Source organism: Equus quagga, chromosome 1 (assembly GCF_021613505.1).
Source record: "Equus quagga isolate Etosha38 chromosome 1, UCLA_HA_Equagga_1.0, whole genome shotgun sequence".
NCBI classification, from domain to species: Eukaryota; Metazoa; Chordata; class Mammalia; order Perissodactyla; family Equidae; genus Equus; species Equus quagga.
The window spans coordinates 94,132,418-94,154,201 of NC_060267.1; the positions used below are offsets into that span (position 1 = coordinate 94,132,418).

Consider the following 21,784-nt stretch of genomic DNA (forward strand, 5'->3'; position numbering starts at 1 on the left):
TCCCATTGCCACTACTCAGTCACTGCCAGACCTGACATCCCCCCCTGCCGCCTCCTCAGGCCTCTGGGGACAGGCCTGCCTGCTGGTTCTCACGAGGGGCAGCTCTGCCTATAGTCACCTGGCTTCTCCTGAAAAAGTGGCTCTGCCCAGAGGTCTGGGGAGGCCCTGGGGTCAAGGGGAAGAGGGAGGGGAAGGTGGGGAGTTTGCATGTCCTGAGCCAGTGTTTGGGGTGTCTGTGGGGTGTGCAGGACAGAGCCAGGAGGGAGGTGTCTGTGCAGCAGGCCCTGGCACCCATTATCCTGAAGCCATGAGCAGCCTGTGGGGGCTTCTTGTAGCACCCAGGTGCACACAGGCTGGCCTGGCCAAGAGGGACCTGACAGCCAGGAGACGGGGCCAGAGAGGCAGGGCTCAGGCGGGAGTCTGGCCCCCACGTCCCAGGTGCCTGGCCGGGGCGTGTTTGCTACGTTTCAGTAAGCTGTAAAGAGCTGGGGAGTGCTGGCAGCTCCAGGACTCGGTTTCCTCATCTTTACTGTGGTGGTTTGAGCAGTGCTGCCCCTAGGTTAAGTGCGGAGCTCAGCACCCAAGGTGCCCCCAGGGGTGCCCCCCACTCATCTGTTGGAGTGCCTGGCCCCATGGGTGATGACAGCGTCCACTGTCAGAGTCAGGAGGAAGGTGGTGCAGATGCATTTAGTTGACTGTAGCTGGACCTGGTCTGAGGGCTGTGGCCACAGCCTCTGTCGAGGGTGGGCTTCTGGAGGGTGGGCATGGGGGGCAGCCTCTTGCAAAGACCCTGGCCCTAGTACTCCAGGGTGTTGGTGCTCTCACTCCTCAGCTCTGTCCGAATACCTTCCAGGCCCAGTCAAGGGCTGGCTGGTCCTGGGGAGCCCCTCCTGGCTGCCCCCTTCCTCCTGGCTGTGCTCCCCACTTCCCCCACAGCACCGACCGCAGCTCCCCCAGGCTGTATGAGTGGGCTGGGCGAGGTGGCTGCCAGCTTGGGCACGACTTCCTGTTCTTCCTCCTGCACCTCACCAGCCCTGGCCTTACTCAGTATGGCTAGCAGAACCCCAAAACACTGTCCCTTTGCTTCTTGTGGCAAAGCCCATCTAATGTCACCATCAGTCTCTCTGGGCTTCAGCCTTTTTGTCTGTGCTGTGGGGCAGGTTGGGGTCGCCCAGGTGGTGAGGATGATGATGGTGACGATGGTGCTGGTGACGTTAATGGTCATGGTGATAATCATGATGATGGCGGAGGTGGTAATGATGGTGAAGGAGATGATGGTGATGCTTATGATGATGATGGTATTGATGATAGTGCTGATGGTGCTGATGATGGTGATAGTGATGATGATGGTCATGGTGATAATGATGATGGTGGTGAGGGTGAAGATGATGATGATGGTGGTGATGACGATGATGATGGTGGTGGTGGTGATGATGCTGAAGGTGCAGACGTGTTTGTCATTGAGTGCACACTAGATGCTGATACAGATGTCTCACCCTGAGCTTTATTATGGAGAGTGGTTTCCCTGGTTAGACCCTTTGGACCTTGATGGGGTCTCCATGAGGGGCATTGCACGGTGTGTGCCCTCTGCCCTGGGGAGTTTGTTGGTTGGGACTGAAGGGCTGGTGTTTTTCCCGGCTGGGACCTGGAGGTCGAGGTGTTTGGATCATTGTTCCTTGTCCTTAAACCCTGGGAGGCCGGGGAGGGCCCTGGGCTCTGTATGTCTGGGCTTCAGATTCTGCCCCTGCCTGTGTCTCTATTTCCCTGGGAGTCCAGCTGCCTGGCCAGTCGTGCCCGCATGCTACATACCCTCCTGTGTCAGGGACCAGAGGCCTCGGCAGCACCCCCAGCCCCTCGCTTTCACTTCCGCCCCCTCACTTCCCTGCATTTTGCAGGCTCCGCTCGGAGCTGGCCACTGATCCCATGTTGGGGGCCAAGGTGGGCCTGAGGGGAGCTGGATGGGGGCCTGCCGTTGAGGCCGTCTCGGGCTTGTAGGGCAGAGGGCCGGGAAGTGACTTCTCGGAGGGAGGGCCCAGCTACATGGCTGCTCCAGGGGGAGGGGACAGGGAGCTGGGACCCTGCTGTCTGCAATTAGGGAGGGGGTTGGTGACCACAGAAGTGGGTTTGGCACTCCTGAGTCCGTGAGGTCTCATGCTCAGATGGAACCAGGGGGTCTGAGCTCACAGAGGCAGAGTCAGTGGCCAGACTGGAGTCCAGGGCCCTGAGCCGGCCCCACCCACCAGGGGTCACTCTGATGCCTGGACACCCAAGGCTCTCAGGGATGCGCTGGGGCCCTGGGGGTCCTCTGCCTGCTGGGTCTGCAGCTCTGGTCACTCTGGGCTCCCTTGCAGCCTTTGGGCTGGCAGGGTTGTGGTGTCCGTCCCTTACTCAGTGGAGCGTCCTGCCTGTCCCTTGGCCCTCGTTGTCCACTCCACCTGCCCCCTCCTTCACCCCTTCCCTCTGGGCCCCTGGACATCCTTGTCTGTGTTGCAGAGGGCTGAGTAGGGCAGTGGTAGGAAGCAGTACTTCGGAGAGGCCAGCCGGTGGTTTCTGGGGAGCCTGCAGGGGTGAAGCCCCTGTTGGGTGTCCAGGGCCCGAAAGCCCTTAGGGCCACTTCCCTTGGGCACCTGTAGACAGGTGAGGGGCTATGGGGTGAAGGAGATGCATATTGTGGTTCCCTGTGCCCCCTCCCCCCTCTCTTCTGGGGTCTGGGCTGGTCTGGGCCACTCGGCCCCACGGGCCTGAGTTCTGGCCCCTGCCGGCTGAGGGACTTGGGACTTGCTGGGCCTGGCAGAGGGAGGGGCCTGGGTCCTTTCTGGCTAGTTGGGGGCCTCTCCCTGGGGGCCCCTGAGGCTGCCTGCCTGGTGTGCTCCCCATTGGACCCTGCTCTGAGGGCCCCCGGCTCTGGGGGCAGGGCAGGAGGCAGGCTGGGCTTTCTCCTGACCACACGAGGGCTGAGCTGACCTGTGTCCTCCTCAGTGGTGCTGAGATTTGGGGCTGGGGCCGCTGGCCGGGGAAAGGGCAGAGTGACCCCAGAGGAGCTGAAATTTCAGCCCGACCCACCTGAGCCGTAAACTGACACTCGGCCAGAGGCAGTGTGTCACCATGCTCCCCAGGGCTGGAGAGGACAGGCCCTGAGTCTCGGTCCCCTGTGTGGGGAGGTTGGAAGCAGGCACCCAGCACGTGCTGGGAGCCCACCCTGGGAGGGCTCACAGGATCCATCCCTCTGGGCCAGCACGGCAGCCTCTGCTGTCAGCATACATACTCGTTTTACAGAAGGGGAGACGGAGGCCAGGGGAGGCCGGCCCTGTGGCCCCGTGTGGGTAGGAGGTGTGTCTGCCGCCAGCCCCAGCTCCTGAAGGCCCCTCGCCTGTGGGGCGCACTGCCTCCCCCGCTGTCTGCTCCGGCCGCCCTCAGCTTCCCCCAAACCCCAACGCGCCGTGGTCCCCACCGCAGTCCCCACGGGGCTGCCACTTCTCTTCCCCCCCGGGTGGCAGAGGAAGCAGCCCTTCCGGAAGGTGGGGGCCAGAGGTGGGCGACCCGGGAAGCTCCTGAGAGCCCGCTGGCTCCCTGCCTCAGGGTTTCGGTTCCAGGGGGATCCCCAGGCGGAGTGGCAGGGGTGGGGCAGTGGACCTGTTCTTGTCCTTGTCGGGTGTGGCTCACTGTGAGGTCCTTCCGGCCCCTCTGTGCCCTCTCCCCTCCTGTCACACCTCCATGCAGCCCCTCCTGCCCTCCTTGAAGCCCCAGGCTTACTCCAGCCCCACAGGACCCCACCATGCTCTGTTTGGGCCACCCATCCTCCCACTCTGCTGGGCTGGGTCCCTGTGTCCTCTTCAGTTCAACAGGACACGTGGCCTGCTCAGACCCTGCCCTGGGCGGTCCTGCACCTTCAAAAGGGCATCCTGAGCTCCCCTGGACAGCACGGGGCTTCCCTGGTTGCCTGGGAGGGGCTGGAGTCCCGGGGCTCCCCCCCGCCCTGCCACAGTGGGGCTGGCATTTCCTGCCACCTCCCCCGCCTGCCAGGCAGAGGCCGGAAGGGAGTTGGTGGGGGTTCCCCCACTTCCTGCTGCGGGGTCCTGGGGACAGCAGGGTGGGCATGCCGGAGGGAGCCCGAGCAGCTCAGGAATTTTGGTCGGTGGGGACGTCCCTTCCCTCTCTCAAAGGAACGCTGGGCTGCTCCCGGGCCGTGGTTGGAGTTTCTCCTTGCCTGTGGCTCCGACAGGGAGCTTGGCTTCTCAAGAAGCGGCCTGCGCTGCTGTCAGTCAGCCCTGGAGCTGCCTATTTTAACTTTACTAAATGTAGCTTTTCGCCCTCGCTCGCTGGGGCCCAGGGAGCTCCTCCATGCCTGCGCTGGGCGCTGAGCATTCCAGGCCGTTCCACGTCTGCTCCACGGAGTCTGTTTCTGGCCTTCAGCTGTTTGCGTTTTAGAATCAGTTTCGTCTGAAATGCCTTTTGTGCCAAAAGGGGAGAGCTGTCCACTGCCTCTTCCATGCAGCCCTCCTGGACTGAATCTGGCAGCCCTGTGAGGTCCATTTGCCATATGAGGCTGCCGGGCATGCCCTCTGTCTGGATGGGGGCCTGTCTCTTTCTGGAGGTCTCTGTGGGTTCCCAGGCCCTGGCCTCCTTCCTCAGAGTCCCACCGATTGCTGGTGGTCCCAAAGGGGGCGTGGTGGGTGTAGGGTGTGAGATGCTGGGGTTTGGGGCCCCGTGAGGCCCAGGCTCTGAGGGCCCCAGGTTCGGCAGTTGGGTTTTGCACCTCCCTTAGAGGCCCCTCTGCACCCCCTCGGGTGGGGACGGCCGGCTGTCATCTGGGTCCCAGGGTTGGCTTGGGGGCATCTGAGCCTGGTGTCCTGTGGCCACGGCCCCGCCAGCCCCACTGAGCTGAGGATCAGATAAGCATGTGGTGACTGGCTGGTGACAAGGCCTTGCAAGTCCAAAGTATGACTTTTTAAGAATAACCTTATCGCAGCCGCTGCTTATCGGTGGGTGGGGACAGATAAATGGCCTGGAAAAGGCAGAGCCTGCGCACACGTGGAGGGTTGGGGGGCGGGCTGGCGGCTTCTCTGCACGCTGAGGATGTTTGGGCAGTTTTTGCCTTTTCTTCCTAACATTCCCTTCCTGGCCAGAAAGTGTCTCTCTCCAGAAGACTCCAGAAAACACACCCGGCCCATTGTCACCCAGGCTCCGGGAAAGTGTCTGCTGTGGATGTTCTGTGTAAACAGGAAGCTCCTGGGGTGGGGGCCGGGGGCAGTGGGGGTCCCGCCGAGGCGGGCACTGGCGGGGCGGCTGCCCCCTCCAGACTCAGGAGCCCCCAGGGCTCATGGTCAGCTCTTTGGAGCAACTGCCAGACACTTGTCCCTGGAGTGCGGAGGAGAGGGGGCGTGCCTGAGGAACCAGGCCCCCACCTTCACATTTGGGGGATGGGCTGCACCAGAGGCTGGAGACTGGGTGCCCCTTCCACCCATCTCCCCCTTTCTCCCCATGCCCCTCTGTGCACCCCCCATTTCCTCTGCTGCCCTTTTCCCCTCCGTCTCGTCAGCTTCCCCTCCTCAGGATTCTCAGACTTGGGCTGGGTGCAGGCGGTGCCTTGGGGGGCTGGGGGAGCCTTGGGGTGCAGCCTGGCAGCTGGCAGTCAAGCAGGCCGCCTCCCTCCCTCCTTCCTTCCGGCCGAAGCTTTCTCCCGCCGCTCCCTCCCCTTCCTGCCCGAGCAGCAAACAAATAAACAGCCCAGCACTCAGGCCCAGCGGCCAGCGGCCAGCTTGGACCCGGAGCAGCTTCTGCAGCCGCGTGAGCTGGAAGTCCCCCCGCCCCCACGGGAACACTCTCTGCCAGGTGCGGCCGGCCAGCAGCAGGAGCCCCTGAGTGGCTCTGGGCCCGCCTGGCACTGCAGGCTGCACTCGGCTCCTTAAGGAGAGCAGCCCCCTATGCCCCGCCAGTCCCCTCCTCTAATTCAGAGCCGTCCAGTCTCCCCAGGATCCCCAGGGCAGGGGTGGAGGTGGGGAGACTGTGAGGATCCGGGAGTGACTTCTCCCTCTTGGCCCTGAAATCCCCTCTCCTTCCCAGAGGCTGGGAAGAAAGGTGGGCGGCTCCCCCAGGGGTGGCCAGGTCCCTCAGGCTTCTGGACGCACTCCTGGGATGGGACCCCACCTGGCCCAGCCTCCTCTCGGTACCCCGTCTGTTCCCTTGCCCCTCTTGGTCTGTGTTCTCGGTGGAGATGTCTGCAAAGCGCATTTGGCAAAGTCCTTTCCTTTCTCTACCACCTCGACGTCATTGGGGTGCTTCTCTGGACTGGGGTGCTTCTCTGCACTGTGCAACAGGGGTGGGGACCCCCTAGTTGCCTTGGCCTGCAACCTGCAGTGCAGCTGGGCCTGTCGGCATTTTGCAGATAAGGAAGCTGGGGTTTGGACAGGGATGAAGCTGGCTCAGGGTTCCCAGTCCAGGGGCGGCTCCAGATGTCCCAGCCCTGGCCTGGTGGAAATTACAGTGGCTGAGGGGCAGCTGCCGATTTCTGGGCTTGTGCCTTTGGGTAACTCTCGTGCCTTCCCTGTGTCTCATTTTCCTTGTTTGTCACAGGTGGGTGGACAGGGTCACAGGAATTCAGTGACATCAAGGCTATGCAGTCGGATCTTGCCTGCTGCTCTTGGGCATCTTTTCCTGCGGGCCTCCCCTCGCTGGCTTCTGGTGGGCAGCCCTGGGTGTGTGGAGTTGGCGTCCAGGCGTGGGTGCAGGGCTGTGGATGGCTAATAGGGCTGATTTGCAGTACTGATCTTTGCCAGTAGGTGCCGCTGCATCTGGTTCTGGAATTCCTTAAGCTTTTGTTTCCAGGTTCTGTGGTTTATTCCCAATTTTGGGGTCGGTGAGGGTTTCAGATGGATCAGATGAGGCTCACTTGCTGGTGGAGTCAGACGGGGTGCAGGGGCAGGCCCCCCACGCCCTGGCTCCAAGGTTGCGTTCCAGGCCCCCTTCCTGCACCCCGCCTCCTGGGCTGGAGGCTGGTAAATGTGCCCGGGGTGGGGGGTGTCAGGCCGGGGTGGCAGAGTGTCCCGTGTTCTTGCTGTTACCACCTCACCCCAAGGGCTGGCCGCCACCCAACACCTCCGTGGACGGGCCCCTCAGGTCCTGGATAAGAGCTCGGCCCTTGGCCGGAGTGATCTGCCTTGAGTCCTGACTGCAGGTTGGTAGTGCTGTCTGGAGGCGATGGCACGGGTCCCCTGAGCCTCAGTTTGACAGGCTTCTCCCTGCTCCAGGCCTGGCCCTCAGGGAACGCTCAGGACGCAGCTCCTCCCAGGTTCAGGGAGGCAAAGTCCTCCAGGGGCCGTTGAGGGGGGCAGCTGGGCCATGTCCCCCAACCTGGGGTGCGCATGGACGGAGGGCATGCCATCACACCCGTGGTCTTCTCAGGAGCACGTCTGATGGCTGCAGGCCGGGGCAGGAGGCCTTTTGCAGATGGGAAGTGGAGGCCCAGAGAGGGGCCGAGGCTTGCCTGGGGCACCCTGCGAGGCTGAGGCAGGACTGGCTGAGGACCGCGGCTCCTGGCTGGGCTCCTCCAGTTCCTGATGGTCTGCTCAGGCCCGTGGGCAGTGGATTTGTCACCTGGGAGCCTCCCTCCTGGGGATGCTTCCCCTTGCCAGGCCCTCAGGGTGGGATGGGGAGGCCTAATGAGCGATTGTGGGTGCTTTGAAATCCCTGACATGAAAGACTGGTGTGTGGGAGGTCCCCGCCTCTCCCCATAGCCTCTGTGGGCTGCCCGTCTCCACGCCTGACACACACCCGGGCCCCCTCCGTGAGGCCCACCCGGAAGCTCCCTGCCCCTGGGCTTCGCGCTGCCGGGCCTGGGCACACACAGAGGAAGTGTGCACTTTTCTGGGGCCCCACCCGTCAGGGAGGCCTGGAGGTCTGGTGTCTCGGCCACTGCTGCGGGGGTACCTGAGCAGCTGCAGGCAGTGTGGCCTGCTGGTTAAGGCCACAGACTTTGCAGTGGGTCAGCCTTCTGGTGCCTGTCCTGCCTTGCTGTAGACAGCTGTAGGAACACGCAGCCTCGTTCCCCAGCTGTGAATGGGGTGATAATAGTACCTGCCACATAGCTCCTGATGCCATGCATCAGTCTACACCGAGGACATGGACTCGCTTCTGCTACATAGGGGGTGCTCTGGAAATTTGAGCCCTGGTTATTTTTATTATTATTCCCAGACTTTCACCTCGACCCCCTGAGTAGAGGGGCAGAGAGGCTGGCAATTCCCAGTGACCCGGCATTCCAGGTGGATGGGCCTGGGGTGGTGAGGGTCCGAGCAGCAGCCATCCTGCCTCCCTGCCCAGCAGGCATCTTAGTGCATGCGGACGTGGCTGTCAGCCTGCTTGTCCTGCACCTGCCCTGGACCAGGTGGGGGTGCTGCCTTGGAGGGCAGCTCCAGGCACCCCTGGCTTGGCCTCCCATGGCAGAATTTGCATCAGTCCACCGTCAGGATCACTGTGGGGGTGCCTGGGGCCTGGCCTGGGGCGTCGCTTGCCCTTACATGGCCTCATGGTCTCCACGGCCAGAGGGGTGGCAGGCCAGTCTGTGCGGATTGCTGACAGCTCTCCTGTGGGTTCTTGTTTTGCAGACTTCTCCAGCCAGGTGAACTCCTCGTCCCTCAGCTCTCCCACGGGCCGTGGCTCCATGGCCGCCCCCTCGCTGCACCCCTCCCTGGGGCCTGGCATGGGCTCCTCGCTTGGCTCCCCCGGACAGCTGCACTCGCCCATCAGCTCCTTGAGCTCGCCCATCAACGGCATGGGCCCGCCCTTCTCCGTCATCAGCTCCCCCATGGGCCCCCACTCCATGTCCGTGCCCACCACACCTACCCTGGGCTTCGGCACTGGCAGCCCCCAGGTAAGTGCAGGGCCGGGGCCGGAGGGGGCGGGGCTGGGCTTCACCTGCAGGAGACCTGTGCATTGTGTGGCCCCTGGGAGGCAGGTGCTGTCATTTCCTCTTTCAAAGCTGCAGAGGCGGCCTGAGCCTGGGTTTGCGCCCAGGTCTGCTGACTCTTGAGCTGTGACCAGCAGAGGCCATCAGCCAGGCCGGTCCTCTACCCCAGTGTGGCCCTCCCATGAGAGGGGCTCCCTGCTCCCCTGACTCGCAGCTCTGTGGGGTGGCGACTCTCCCTTCCTCGGGTCTAAAGCCACCAGCCTGGAGCCCCATGTCCTCACAGCCGCCCCTCCTCCGGCCGGTCCTTCCCTGCTGGTCTCTGCTCATACCAATGCCAAGTGGTTTCAGCGCTCCCTGGCCCTGGACCCTGCGGGTGAGACGTGTCCCAGCTTGGTGCTGACGTGTCCCTCCTCGGGGATGCCAGGCTTCGGGTCCAAGGTGGCCGTAGCTCATCTGCTGGCCTTGGTGGTCTTGTCCACCATTGTGTGTCTGCTCAGATGCTTCTCTGGAGCAGGCTGGCTTCTGGGGTTGTGTCTGGCTCAGGAAGTGGCCGGTGCCTGGCAGGGCCTGGCTCAGTCCAGTGCTTGCCGTGGGGACCCCGGAGGCGCCTCTCATCCGAGCCCCTGCAGAGTTGTCCTGAGTTCCCGGGATCCTAAGTTGTGAAGGGGCCGTGGGGCCCCGTGGGGTGTCCCTCTCCCGGCTCAGGCTGGTTCCTGGTGGCTTTCTTGCTAGGATGGCATGGAGACTTGCCTGAATCCCGGCGGGGCCTCCCTCTCTTGGGGGCTTGAGCTGCCCTTCCTGGAATAGGCAGGACTCCCTCTTGCTCTGAGTGTCCAAGGCCGGGGTCAGCTGTTCCTCCCCTGGTGGTGGAGGAGAGCTCTGGTCCACCATCTCTGTGGTGCCTCAGGACAGCCTGCCAGGGAGGGCCTTGGAGTGCAGGGTCCTCTGCCCAGAGCCACCCAGTAATAGTGGCAGCTGTCTCCTATGGACTCCAAGCCCTCTGCTGCCTGTGCAGCCACGCCCCCTCCAGGGCAGGAACCCAGAGTGCCACTGGGGTGTGGAGCCAGCCCGCTGCCCATCCGCTGGCCTGTCTGGTGTTGGCTTTGGTGGAGAGCCTCGCTGGCTTTTCCAGGGTGGCCTTGTCAGTGCCTTTGCACCTGGGGGATGGATGTGGAAGAGCTAGGGCCTCGGGCATCACTGCAGAGCCCCCGGACTCCCCTCGTGTCACCTGGCCTTCTAGAAGCAGGCAGGAGGCCCGATGTGCTAACATGAGGGAGGCTGGGCCCCCTTCCTGGGCCTGGCTGGTTATTTTTAGCAGAGCCGCCCACCCCCATTCTTGCTGGTTGCGCGATGTCACACCCCGAGATTGCGGATGAAGACTGGGCCTGCACCTGCCCCCAGGGGGCCGGGATAGAAGTTGGCACCTAGTGGCTCTGAGAGCCCACCAGGCTCCTTGCTGGTCACAGGCGTGCTACCTGCCCTGGACGCCCCAAGGGCTCGTGTACAGCAGGAGCTGTACCCCCCTGTACACGGGGGTGCGAGGCCTGAGCCCCAGGTGCCCACCCGAGGGTGATGGTGATGCTCCAAACCTCGGGGGAGCCTGGTGCCCTGGGCACGGTTAGCCGCTAGGGGAGGGGTGGGGCGGTGCTGGGGCTGGGAGGTCTTTGGGGCCACATTCATCCTGTTCTCTGTTGTTCTCTGCACCCAGCGAGGTTCCTGGCACGTGGTGGGTGCGTGTGGAATCCAGGGTGCTTGTGAGCGAGAGGCCAGGAGGCTGATGAGGGGGTCAGAGGAGGAGCCGGGCCTGCAAGGGGGTGAGCATGGGGCACAAACCTGGTGTGCCCCAGACCTTCATTGCTGTCCTGCTGGTCCTCCGTCCGTGTGTCTGTCTGTCCGTTGGTCAGTTGGGCTGCAGTTAGTTTTGCCATGATCTGAGCCCCGTGCTCGGCCTCAAGCTGCCTTTCCGGGGTGGCCTTAGACCCCGACCCCTGGCAGCCCCCCGCCTAGCTCCTTCCCTGGGAGCTGAGTGCAGCTCCTGGGCTTCTGCAGTTTTTCTTGGAAGCCTGCGGTTCCCCGTATGTGTGGGGGTGTGGGTGGAGTTCGGGGAGGCGTGCCCCCGCCCTGCCCCAGCCACAACCACAAAGTCCTGGTTGCCAGGACCAGCGAGGTTCTCTGATGTCTGCTGTTGTCGAGGAGGGCCTGGTGCGCAGCCGGGTGCTGCTTGCTCGAGTGCACGGCCCGGAGGGCCATCGACGTCCCGGGTGCCACCCTACCCTGCCGTGCAGGAAGTGGACGTCTCAGGGTCTGGGCAGCCAAGCCAGAGCAGAGGTGTCGGCCTGAGCTGGGCTGCGTGTCTCCCCTGGTCTGGGGGCTCCACCAGCGTAAGAACCAGGGAGCATTTCCCACCGTGTCCCAGAGCCCCTCCCAGTGCTTGGCACCCGTGGACATCTCACATGCAGGCCTCGCTGGCCTAGCAAAGCCTCTGGGGCAGGGCCTGCCCAGGCCTGTGGGGGGACCAGCCCCACTGCTCCTTGTTGTGGGCACCGTGGCCATGCAGCCTCTGCGATGGGACGTCCGCGTGAGGCCGAGTGGACTTTACAGGGTCTGCTGCCTGCCTCGATGGGCAGATAGAGGCCAGCGAGGCCAAGGGCCGGTTTGTGGTGGGTAGTGGGCCCAGAGCCTCCCATCCCAGTTCTGATCGTGGGTGATGGGCCCCTGTGGGCTTGGGAAGGAAGGGCGTGGGGGGTGTGGAAAGGAGGAGTGGGAGAGATGGCCGGAGACCCAGGTGGAGCGCTGGCGAGGCAGGAGATTATTTAGTAAGTCCTGTAGTCTCTGGAGGGAACTGAAATAGATGCCAAGGCTATGAAAGGGGAAACGGGAGGGCCCCTCCCTGGCCACGCCGCGGAGTCCTCAGGCTCCAGGGAGACGGGTGGAGCACAGGAGGGGGCAGCCCCCTGTCAGCGGGGTCTGTGGAGGGGTGCGTACATGGCGAAACAAGGCCCAGAGCTGCCCCTCGCCCTGTTCTGGGAGCTGTGAGCCTGGTCGAGCCCTGTCTGCTTGGAGCTGAGACGGGGGAAGAATGGTGCCTGCTCCCGCACAGCCTTGCCCTGGTGGCCATGTGGGGACGTCCATCAGTTGAGGCAGAGAAGCAAAGTGGGTGCCCAGGCCGGTAGTGAGGGTGTGGCTGCAGCCCCGCCTCCGTCGTCCCACACGTGCAGGGCTCCTCGGGCGCCCCAGGCCTCTGCGCTGACCGCTGTGCCCATGGGGAGCCTCAGCCTGGGCGGGCAGGGCTCTCCAGCACACGGCCCGGGAGCCAGCTTGGCCCCAGCACTGACTGTGACTGCCTGCTCCATCCGTCCTGCCTGCAGCTCCCTCCTTGGGTGGGCCCTGGCCGGCTTTCCCTACTGCTGCGGCCCTGCCTCAGTTTACCTAAGGTAGGCACCAGTCCAGAGGGCCTGCACATGGTGGGCTAGGAGACAGGGCAGGTGGCCCTGCCTACCCGGTGTGGTTTGGGCGGCCACAGAAAGAGGGAAGGCCCAGGCTCCTCCCTTCGGTGCTGCTAGGAGGATCCAGCCCCCCCGACTCGTGGCCACTCCCACAGCCCTGAGAGGCCTCCTGCTTGCGGGTCCTCAGTGGCTCCCTGCGGTTGGGCCCTTTGGGACCAAACATTTCTCTGGCAGCCCTGCCGTTTGGGATGCCCGCCCATCTGCCATCGCCCCAGCGCCAACGCGGCTGCTGTTGGTGGCATGTGAGCTGGGTCCACTCGTTCCGCTGTCAGCGCTGCCGCGCATCGGCTAGGCAGTCCTGCCATCAGCCCTCAGACAGGCACACTCACATCATTCCAGTTTTGCACACGAGGAACCTCAGGCTCAGAGTGATTCAGTAATTTCCCCCAAGTCACACAGCGAGTGGGGGAGGCAGAATCCAGAGGCCCTAGGATAAGCGCTGGCTCTCCCCACCTCCCTCCTCCTGGCCCCCCTGGGTCCGGCCAGTGAGCCCTGCAGGGCTGGGCACAGGGTTGTGTTCTCCACTGCCTCTGGGCACCTGGCTGGCTGGATGCTTACTGAAGAGTGTGGGATGATGCTATCCCTGGAGTGGCTCTGGGCAAGCCCATCCTCTCGGGGCCTCAGTTTCCCTTTCTGCAGCATGCAGGATTACCTTTGTGTCACCACCTGCTCACTCTGAGCTCAAACCCCTGCTCTGCCCCCGGCCAGACCCCTGCCCTCTCTGAGCCTCCGTGTCCACATCTGGGAAATGGGAGAGCAGCGCTTCCCCTGCGGGCTTTTCTGCGCAGGGAGAGACTAGCATGTGTGCAGAGCCCTCGCACCGTGGCACTTGGCACACAGCACTTGCCTTCCTTGGTTGGTGGCCCTTCCTAGTTCCCCTTTGAGTTGGGAAGGCTCCTGACACCTGCGATGGCACACAGGGGGTGTCCTCCACTTACAGAGGGCTGCCCTGCTCTGCACTGGGGTCCCCCAGATGCCCTCTCATCCCCCTCGGCTCCTGTGTCCTGACAGCCCCAAGGGTCAGAGCCGCCTCCTGGCCTCCCTGCGGCCCCCTGAGTGCCATGGGGGTCAGATGTCTTCGCGGAACCACATGGTCCCCTGCGGGGTGGAGGAAGGCCCTGGACTGGCCGGGCTGGAGGATGCACTGCAGGCGCCAAGGACCCCATGCAACGAGGCTTTGTGCCGGTTTCTGCCTTGTATACTTGGAGCCCCAAGCTCTTCCTGTCCCATGAGAAAGGGGGATGGGAGTTGGGGGCCGTGGGGAAGGAAGGAGGTGGGTTCCCGCATGAGGAGGGCCTGGGGCTACCAGGGGGCAGTGCAGCAGCTGCTGCCCATCCCCGGGATGTCCACGCGACCTGGGTTCCGCCTTTGTCAGGGGTTTGCAGAAGTGGGGTGCTGGGGGTGCGGGGGCTGCAGGGCGCTGCCCGGCCGGGGTCCCGGCGCCTGCAGACAGGCTGGCTCGTGGGAGGCGGCGGGCAGCGCCTCAGCCCTGGGCGCTGGCAGGAGAGCTGGGGTGGACGCAGCGGAACCAAAACTGCTGTGTCATTGCGGCCGCGGCAGCTGTTGCCAGGGTGACCGGTGAGTTTCCCACGCTTCCTCCTGGCGCGGCGTCAGGCGGGAGGGTGGGGCGGAGGGGCGTGTGGAGAGGGGAGGGTGTCCCTGCAGTGGACGCCCGAGGGGCATCCCGTCCCTCTCTCCTTGGGTCGTGAGAGTAGAGACCCCCACCGTGCCCGCTGAGGCCCCGGCACTGTGGCCTGTGGGGTGGCCCCTGCTCTCCCCCCTCCCCGCCGTGACAGGGCTCAGAGCTTGGCTGTGGGTTGGGGGTATCCCGAAGTGCCGGCCTTAGCGGCGGATGCCGGAGCTCACGCTGTCCTGTCGAGGGAGCGCCCAGTAATGGGGGTTGGTTCTTATTTAGGTGGGTGAGGGGCAGGGAGCATGAACAGGGGCCTGTGGGGTCCTCCTCCTGAGGCCTGGGGTCAGCCGGCAGGTGGGGCCCCGAGGGCAGGGCAGCCCTGCCAGCCTGGCTGAGCTCCCCGAGCAGCATCTAGCTTCCTTTGGTGGGCCTGGGCCCTGCTGCTCTCGGGCTCTGTGGCCTGGGGTGGGCAGGGCCCCTCTCTGAACCTCGGTTTCTCTCTCTGTAAAGTGGGGCTGTGACACAGGGCTATTGGGGGGACTCTGCAACGTGCTACCCGGGTGCCTGGCTCCAACCTGCCAGGCTGACCCCCGCTGTCCCCCTCCTCAGCTCAACTCGCCCATGAACCCCGTCAGCAGCAGCGAGGACATCAAGCCCCCGCTGGGCCTGAACGGCGTCCTCAAGGTCCCGGCCCACCCCTCAGGGAACATGGCATCCTTCACCAAGCACATCTGTGCCATCTGTGGGGACCGCTCCTCAGGTAGGCTGCCACAGGGGCGGGGGCCTGAGCCTGGCCAGGCCGCCGAGGGCACTTGAGCTCCGAAGGCCTCTTGCACTGGACCGTCCAGAGTTTGCACGTCAGGGCAGGGTGGTCCGGAGGCTTCTGGAGAGAGGGCGGCAGTTGGTGGTGACGACGACACAGGGGGCATTGTAGGCTGTGCTCCGCTCGGGGCTGTGCCCTGGGCAAAGGACCCCTCGCATCCTACCCCAAACCCCGACGATGCCCTCTTCCGGGGCCGCCAGCTCATCCGGAGGGGTGGGGACTCCCTGGGCCCCGGTGCTCAGCAGGGCCAGCTCCCTCACCCCAGAGGATGGAGCCGGAAGGCCAGGGCTCTGGAGACAGGGCTGGCCCCTCCCGCGGGAGCACTGCGGGAGGCTCACGGCCCGGCCCCGCCCGCAGGCAAGCACTACGGGGTATACAGCTGCGAGGGCTGCAAGGGCTTCTTCAAGCGGACGGTGCGCAAGGACCTGACCTACACCTGCCGGGACAACAAGGACTGTCTGATCGACAAGCGGCAGCGCAACCGCTGCCAGTACTGCCGCTACCAGAAGTGCCTGGCCATGGGCATGAAGCGGGAAGGTAGGCCACGGGCACTGGGCGGGCCGGGTTGACCCTCCTCCCACATGGCCTCCTGGTGTCCCAAAGTCCCCAAGCACAGGGTCCAGCCCTGGACTTGGCAGCTTTGTAGCGTCCCTGGTGGCGGCCGGCTCCTTTGCATACCTCTGGTGATGGGGTGCTCACTCACTCCAGAAGCCACTGCTGCACTGCAGGCAGTGTGTCCCTGTGGGCGATGATCGAACCAGATCCCCAAGCCAGGTGTTGCTCTCACTCCCCAAATCTTTACTGAGTGCCTGCTGTATGCTAGACTCTGGGATTACAGAAGAGGTGGCCTGGGTCTTACCTGCTGGCAACTTCTAGCCCCATTAGGGACAGACGTTGATGATACCCCCCCTTCAAGGTTGTGGCAGGCCCCAGCCCAATGTGTGGGCTCTGGAAGATGGGCAAAGGCAGAACCACAGGGAGGCCTCAGGCTGGAGGCGGGTGGTGGGCTCGGAATGGAGCGAGGCTGGTGTGGTGGGAGCCCAGGAGAGCGAGTGCGTGTGGGTCCTGGGGCTGTGTCCTGGCTGTCCAGTAAGGGGACTGTCAGGGAGGCCCTTGTGGGGACAGCCCTGATTGGGGGTGGCTGGGGCAGCATTGTCCTGCACGCTGCTTCCTCCTGCGAACCTGGTGCACGTGCCCAGCAGCACCTGGGCCCTCAAGCTGCAGGCCTCTTGGCCTTGGATTTTGGTGGTGACATTTGTTAGGGGCGGGTTGGGGTGTGGGTAGCATGGAAAGTCACTCCCCTGAGGCCATTCAGATTGTCAAACTGTCTGAGTCCTCAGCCCCACCTTGCAGCGTGACCTCCTCCCGACCCCTTGCTGTCCCCTTGTGGGCCTCAGTTTCCTCACCTGCAGGTGTGGTGACTCCTGCGTTCTGAGCGGACTCTCTGGGTTATGTTCTGCATCCAGGTTTGAATGGGGCGTGGACGCCGGCCTGCTGAGTCCCTCTCTCAGGCCTCGTGGGGTTGGGAGCTGCTGTCTGGGGTCAGGGTCTGCGTGTTCTGTTCCCTTCTCTCCTCTGGCTGCTCCTGTGGCCACACGTGGTCAGTGTTTGTCTGCCTCCTGCTCCCGGCCCCTGACGGGCTCCACGAGCTGCTATCTCACCACCGAGGACTGTCCTCGCCATGGCTGCAGTCTTCATCTCTTTCCATTCATGTTTTCCTTTCGCACGTCCCTAGCCCCAGTTGTTCTTGTTGAGAAACCAGAACCCCAGCTGGGCCACACAGTCCTGCAGGATTTCCTTCTTGACGCTGTGGGGGCGAGTGTGGGGTGCAGTGAGGAAGGTGGGGGGCTCAGCAGCAGCCCCTGTCTCCTGCAGCTGGCACCACTCCCGGCGAGGGGCAGTGGTCCGTGGACCCCATAGAGGGGCCCTTGTGGGCTCAGCGCTGAGCTGTGGGGGCTGGCTTGGGCCCTGCAGGGTGTCTGCCCACCAGGCCTTCCTGATCAGGGTGCATGTTTCATGTATGCTTGGCCCACCCCTCCTTGTGCAGGTTGGAGAAACTGAGGCCCAGAGGGTCCAGGGCTTGTCCAGGGTCACATGCTGGGCTGGAACCCGGGCCTCGGGCTCCCAGTGCAGACTCTGTTGCTTTAGGCCAGTGGGAGGGCAGAGGAAGTGTGTGTCCAGCCAGGGCAGGTGTGTGCCCAGCCCCGGTTCCTCTGGATGCCCTGTGTAGTCAGGGAGGGCTTGCTGGAGGTGGCTAGTGCAATGTTGTTCCTGAAGCATGGAAACTTGGGCAGGGGACAGGCGTGTGGTGGGCAGTGGATCGGTGTGTGCCCAGGCGTGGAGCCTGGCCAGAGGGCCCGGCGCCAGTGTGCTGGGGGAAGGTGGGGCCCCGGCATGCAGCTCCAGGCTCGCGGCTCCCTGGAGGCACACAGCACAGAGTGATCTTGGCTTAGCGCCTGAGACCACTTGCTTGCTGAGCTCACTGCTTCTGGTGCCAGGCGGGTACAGCCGTGAGCTGTGGGCATCTGTGTGTTGAAAGTGAGCGTCAGATAACCAGGCAGGGCCCCCAGGTGTGGTCAGTGATGGCTTAGGGGGAGCATGGGCACTGTGGGAGCCCACAGGAGGCACCTGACCCAGCCATGGGCAGCGGGCAAGGCTTAGGTAGGCAGGGGATGTCCAAGCCAATGCCCGAAGAATGGGAAGGGGTCAGGCAGAGTGTGTGCCCAGCTGGAGGGAACAGCATGTGCAGAGGCCGGGAGTATCAGCAGATGTGGCACACTCCAGGGCATAGATGCCATTCCAAGGCCCAGAGAGTGACCCTCTCTGGTTCCCTGGAACTGTCCACTAAACACTGACCCCTTCCTGAAACCTCCTCAGCCTGCCCACCTGTGAGCCTGGGCGTCATCAGACTCCAGCTGCCTGTTCCCCGCAAGGCCTGGGGGAGAATGAGTGGCACTCGTGTCCTGTCCCAGGGGAGCTGCCGAGTCGCAGGGCTGGGGAGACCTGGAGTCACCTGGACTGACCTCTCCCCTAGTGCCCGGCAGTGATCGGCTCTTGTTTCAGCAGCTGTCAGGAGCACCTGCTGTGTGCGGCACCTCGCTCCCACCTCCACGCACTCCCTCTCCCCTGTGGTGCCGTGATGCTGTCCCCACACCTCCCTGATGGAGAAGCGGGGGGCAGAGAGGTGGGGCGCTTGGGGAGGGCTCAGGGCCAGCGCAGGCAGGGCGGGGCTGCAGGTGTTCGCCGGGTCTGGAGCCCTGTGGGCTGTGTGTCGCTCTTGTCCCTGCTCTCATGTCTGACGGATAAATCTGCTGCTTTGGGTGCCTTCCCGAGGTACCAGGCGGCTCGAGACCTGATTTACGGGGCTCTGAGGTAAATGCCTGATCCCATCAGGCCCCGCCTCCCCTTTGCCGCCTCCTGGGTTTACGAATCATGAGTGAGCAGTGGAAACCCTCCCGCACGCTCTCTCGTGCCCCAGACACATCCCACGGCTGGGCCTTGCTGGCCTTGGAGGGTCCGTGCCGCCCTGAGAGCTTTGAGGACGGCATGGGGGTGGGCGAGGCCTCCTGCAGGGGGGCTCCATCCTCGTGCGGTGGCAGCTCCTCTCACCCACGCTCTCCTGGGCGTGTGGCTCCCCAGCCAGGTGGTGGCCTCTTGGGTGTCCTGGCACCTGTGGGCCCAGTCCACAGCCTTACACGCGGGAGGAGCGACCAGTGGCCCCAGGGCAGCCTCAGTCTGGCCCTGCAGGGTGCTCTGTGGTCTGTGGTCTCCCAGGTCCATCCGCCCAGGGGGTCTGGAGGCACCCTGCCGCCTGCCACCATGCAGCCTGTAGCTGGGTGCTGCCGCCCATCCCCCGGCACCGTCCTGAGACAGCTCCTCTCCTCTGCTGTCCTGTCCACTGCAAGGAAGGCTTCCTGGCAGTGGCGGGGCTGCTGGCTGTGTGAGTCAGGCAGTGTGGTGGCCTGGGGAAGTGGGGCCGCGTGCACCAATGCAGCCGTGGTCAGGAACATAAAGGGTGCGAGCTGTTGGCTCCAGGGCCAGCCCTAGCCCTCCGGAGTATCAGCCCTGTGGCAGGTATCTGTGCTGAGGGGCTTGCTGCCTGTCACCCGACCCCCTGGCGAGGCTCAAGGTCACACCTGTTACAGGTGGGGAGACAGAGGCCCCACCAGCGGCGTTGCCCAGTGCGGTGCCGTGAGGGCGCAGCTCGGGGCTGGCACCCGGCTGCTGACTACAGGGAGAGCCCAGGAGGGGCCCCTCTGGCTCGGGCTGACGGGGACCCCACCTCCACCACTAATGAGGGATGTGCAGGCTGATAGCATCTGGTGTTGGGGCAATGGCGAGGGGCCTGTGCTCACAGGCAGCCAACGGGGGACTCGTTCCGCAGCATTCCCGGGTGGGGGAGGCTGAGGCCCAGGTGAGAAATGCCACGTGGGCCGGCCCTCCACCAGGCTGAGCCCAGGCCTGTCTGCTGGAGCCCACGGTGGCAGGGCTTGGAGGGCCTGCCAGCCGTCCAGGTCTGATGGAGGAGGCAGGCCCCACGCTCGGGGGGTTCCCAGTCTGATGGGGGAGACCTGACACCCCCCCCCACCTAGGGTAACACTGACCCAGGCTGGAGGGGGCCACCCCGCTTCCCCCATCTCTCTGCTTCCTTCTTTTTCCTGTAGGAAGGCCTCTCCCCGTTCTTTCTGCCTCCCTTGGCTTCCTGCACCGCATCTCCTGACTCGGAACGGCTGGAGTGTGGAAACAGCAGGGTCTGGTGTGCACGTGTGTGTGTTTGTACAGGCATGTGTGACTCCACATGTTTCCGCTGTACAGAAAGAGCCCCCACTGGGTTTAAGTGCCACCCTGTCAGCGTTGCCTCGCCGAGCCTCAGTTTCCTCATACGTACAGTGGGGACCTCGGCAAGGTTCCCCCGACCGGCTTGTAGGGAGGAACGTGGCAGGTGGCAGCACCGAGCCTGGCTGGTGGTGGACTGGGGAGCAGTGTGTGTGCCTGTGCGTGTGTGTGTACGTGATCATTCTCATATACAGACTCCTTGTCGTGGATTGAGTCCCCTGAGGGAGGAGGGACGTGTCCTCTGAGCTGGAGAGCCCCTAAGTCACCAGAGAGTGACCTCTGGCAAGACACCCCCCTCCCGGTCTGTCGTCCAGGCCTTGAGAAGTGCTCGCCGGCCAGAGCTTTTTGGTGAAATCTAGGCCTGCCCTGGGGGCTGGACAGGGGACGAGGTAGGGCCCTGCCAGCTGGCAGAGGAGGCAGCAGGGCCGAGGGGCTGCCACCCAAGGAGCCCTGGGCGCCAGGAGGGTGGCACTGGGCACTGTGGCATGTTGGGGGTGTCCTACTCTGGCAGAGGGACCACTCGCCCTCGTGTCAGCAGGTCTCCTGAGGTTGGGGACCCTGTTATGTTGCGCGTTGAGTCCCCCCACATCGTGTGTTTGGCTGCTGGGGAGGGCTCTCCCTGGGCATCCCCAGTGCGGGGCCCAGCCTGGCCTCCTCTGCCTCCTGTGCCTGGGCGCCCCTCCACCCGCCGCGCTCTGGCTCGGGCTCGGGCTGGGAGGATAACGAGGCCCTGTCTTCACAGGCGCCTCCCGCCTGAGGCTTCCCGGCGCCAGCGGAACGTAAGTCAACATGACTCCATCTAGAAGGTGATGGAGCTGGCAGGGCATCAGTCCCCGGCTGCCTCCTGCCCGCTCTGTGTCTATAAATAAAACCACAATATTTATAACGACGCCGCTCAGAGCTGCAGGCCCTTCACAAAACATTCGCTAATTAATTCCCGTGCCCCCGCAGTGGGGAGGCAGGTGCGGAGGAACCCCCCGCCTGCCCGCCCCCTCCTGCACTCTGGCCCGCCCCTCGCGGGGCCACCCTCACCCGGGGCTCCCTGCACCTGGGACTGGCTACGGAGTGGGAGGAAATCCCCGTGACTGGGCCACGTTGCGGAGAGCGCGGAAGCGGCAGGTGTTATGACAGAGCTGGGAGGGTGCCATGGGCACCTCATTGTGGATCCGCCCCAATGCCTCGCTCGTCTTTCTCAGTGTAGGGCTCAGGAAGCTGGGCCCAGACAGGTGAGGGACTTGCCCAGGGCCACATAGCCTTCAGGGGCTGTCTGACTCCAGAGCCTGTAGCTTTAAGCTGCCCACTGCCCTGAGAGCTCAGCCACGCCCCTTTGGCTCTCTGGGCCTCAGTTTCCCCACCTGATCAAATGAGCTGGTTGAGCTAAACCACGTGCCTCTCAGCTATGTCCTCGCCCTGAAGGTTTAGGATTCTGCCCAGAGGACAGACCCTGGGGACCCCCATCCTCAGGGTCTCAGGGACATGGGCCTGCCTGGGTCCCCACCGCCCTGAATGCTGGCCCAGATCAGCCCTCGCAGCTGCTTCCCTCCGAGTGGCTCTGCTGGCCTGTGGCCTGTTTGCTGTGATGGAGACGGGGAGGTGAGGAGGTGGCCTGTCCAGCTCAGCACCCGCCACCTACAGGGGTCATCATGGGAGATGCGGGGGGAGGGCCCGGAGCCTGGCCGGCCTTCTGTAACCCTGCCGGCCCCTTGCCACCTGCTGGCCAGCTCAAGCTCCCCACTCGGCCCTCACCTGCTGTCAGATTTTCCAGAAGAGCCAGCCTTGCAAAAACTCCGACTTGAGGCCTCCTGCCTGGCTCCTTGGCCCAGCTGATGTGGAGGCGTGGGCTGGTTGCTGTCCTTGAGTCTCCCCACATGGACGGAAAGTCCCTCATTTGAGTCAGTCTTTTGGGTCTTGGAGAGTGCAGCCCCTGGCCCGGGGGCAGCTCCAAATAGCCATTTGTTGATGCGGGAAGGATGCAGCGCCTGCCCTCAGGGAGTCCGCGGCCCTGGAGCGGGGCACGGATCAGTCCCAGCGTCTCTGAACGGTCGTTGGTGGGGGCCTGGCGAGAAGCAGTGCTGTGGGTTGCT

The 21,784-nt window shown here is 64.1% G+C and overlaps 1 protein-coding gene across 10 annotated transcripts in view; it reads left to right on the forward strand.

The window, feature by feature from the left end:
- Positions 1–21,784, forward strand: part of RXRA (retinoid X receptor alpha) — a 101,296-nt gene that overhangs the window by 62,270 nt on the left and 17,242 nt on the right. For 8 of the 10 annotated variants that reach the window (XM_046663174.1, XM_046663148.1, XM_046663184.1 and 5 more), the window contains exons 2-4: positions 8,601–8,866; positions 14,651–14,801; positions 15,222–15,401. In XM_046663174.1, coding sequence (XP_046519130.1) covers positions 8,601–8,866; positions 14,651–14,801; positions 15,222–15,401 — 597 coding nt within the window. Of the gene's footprint in view, positions 1–5,405; positions 5,833–7,021; positions 7,175–8,600; positions 8,867–14,650; positions 14,802–15,221; positions 15,402–21,784 lie in introns of those variants that run through there. The other 2 variants (XM_046663157.1, XM_046663211.1) reach the window with 2 other exon arrangements.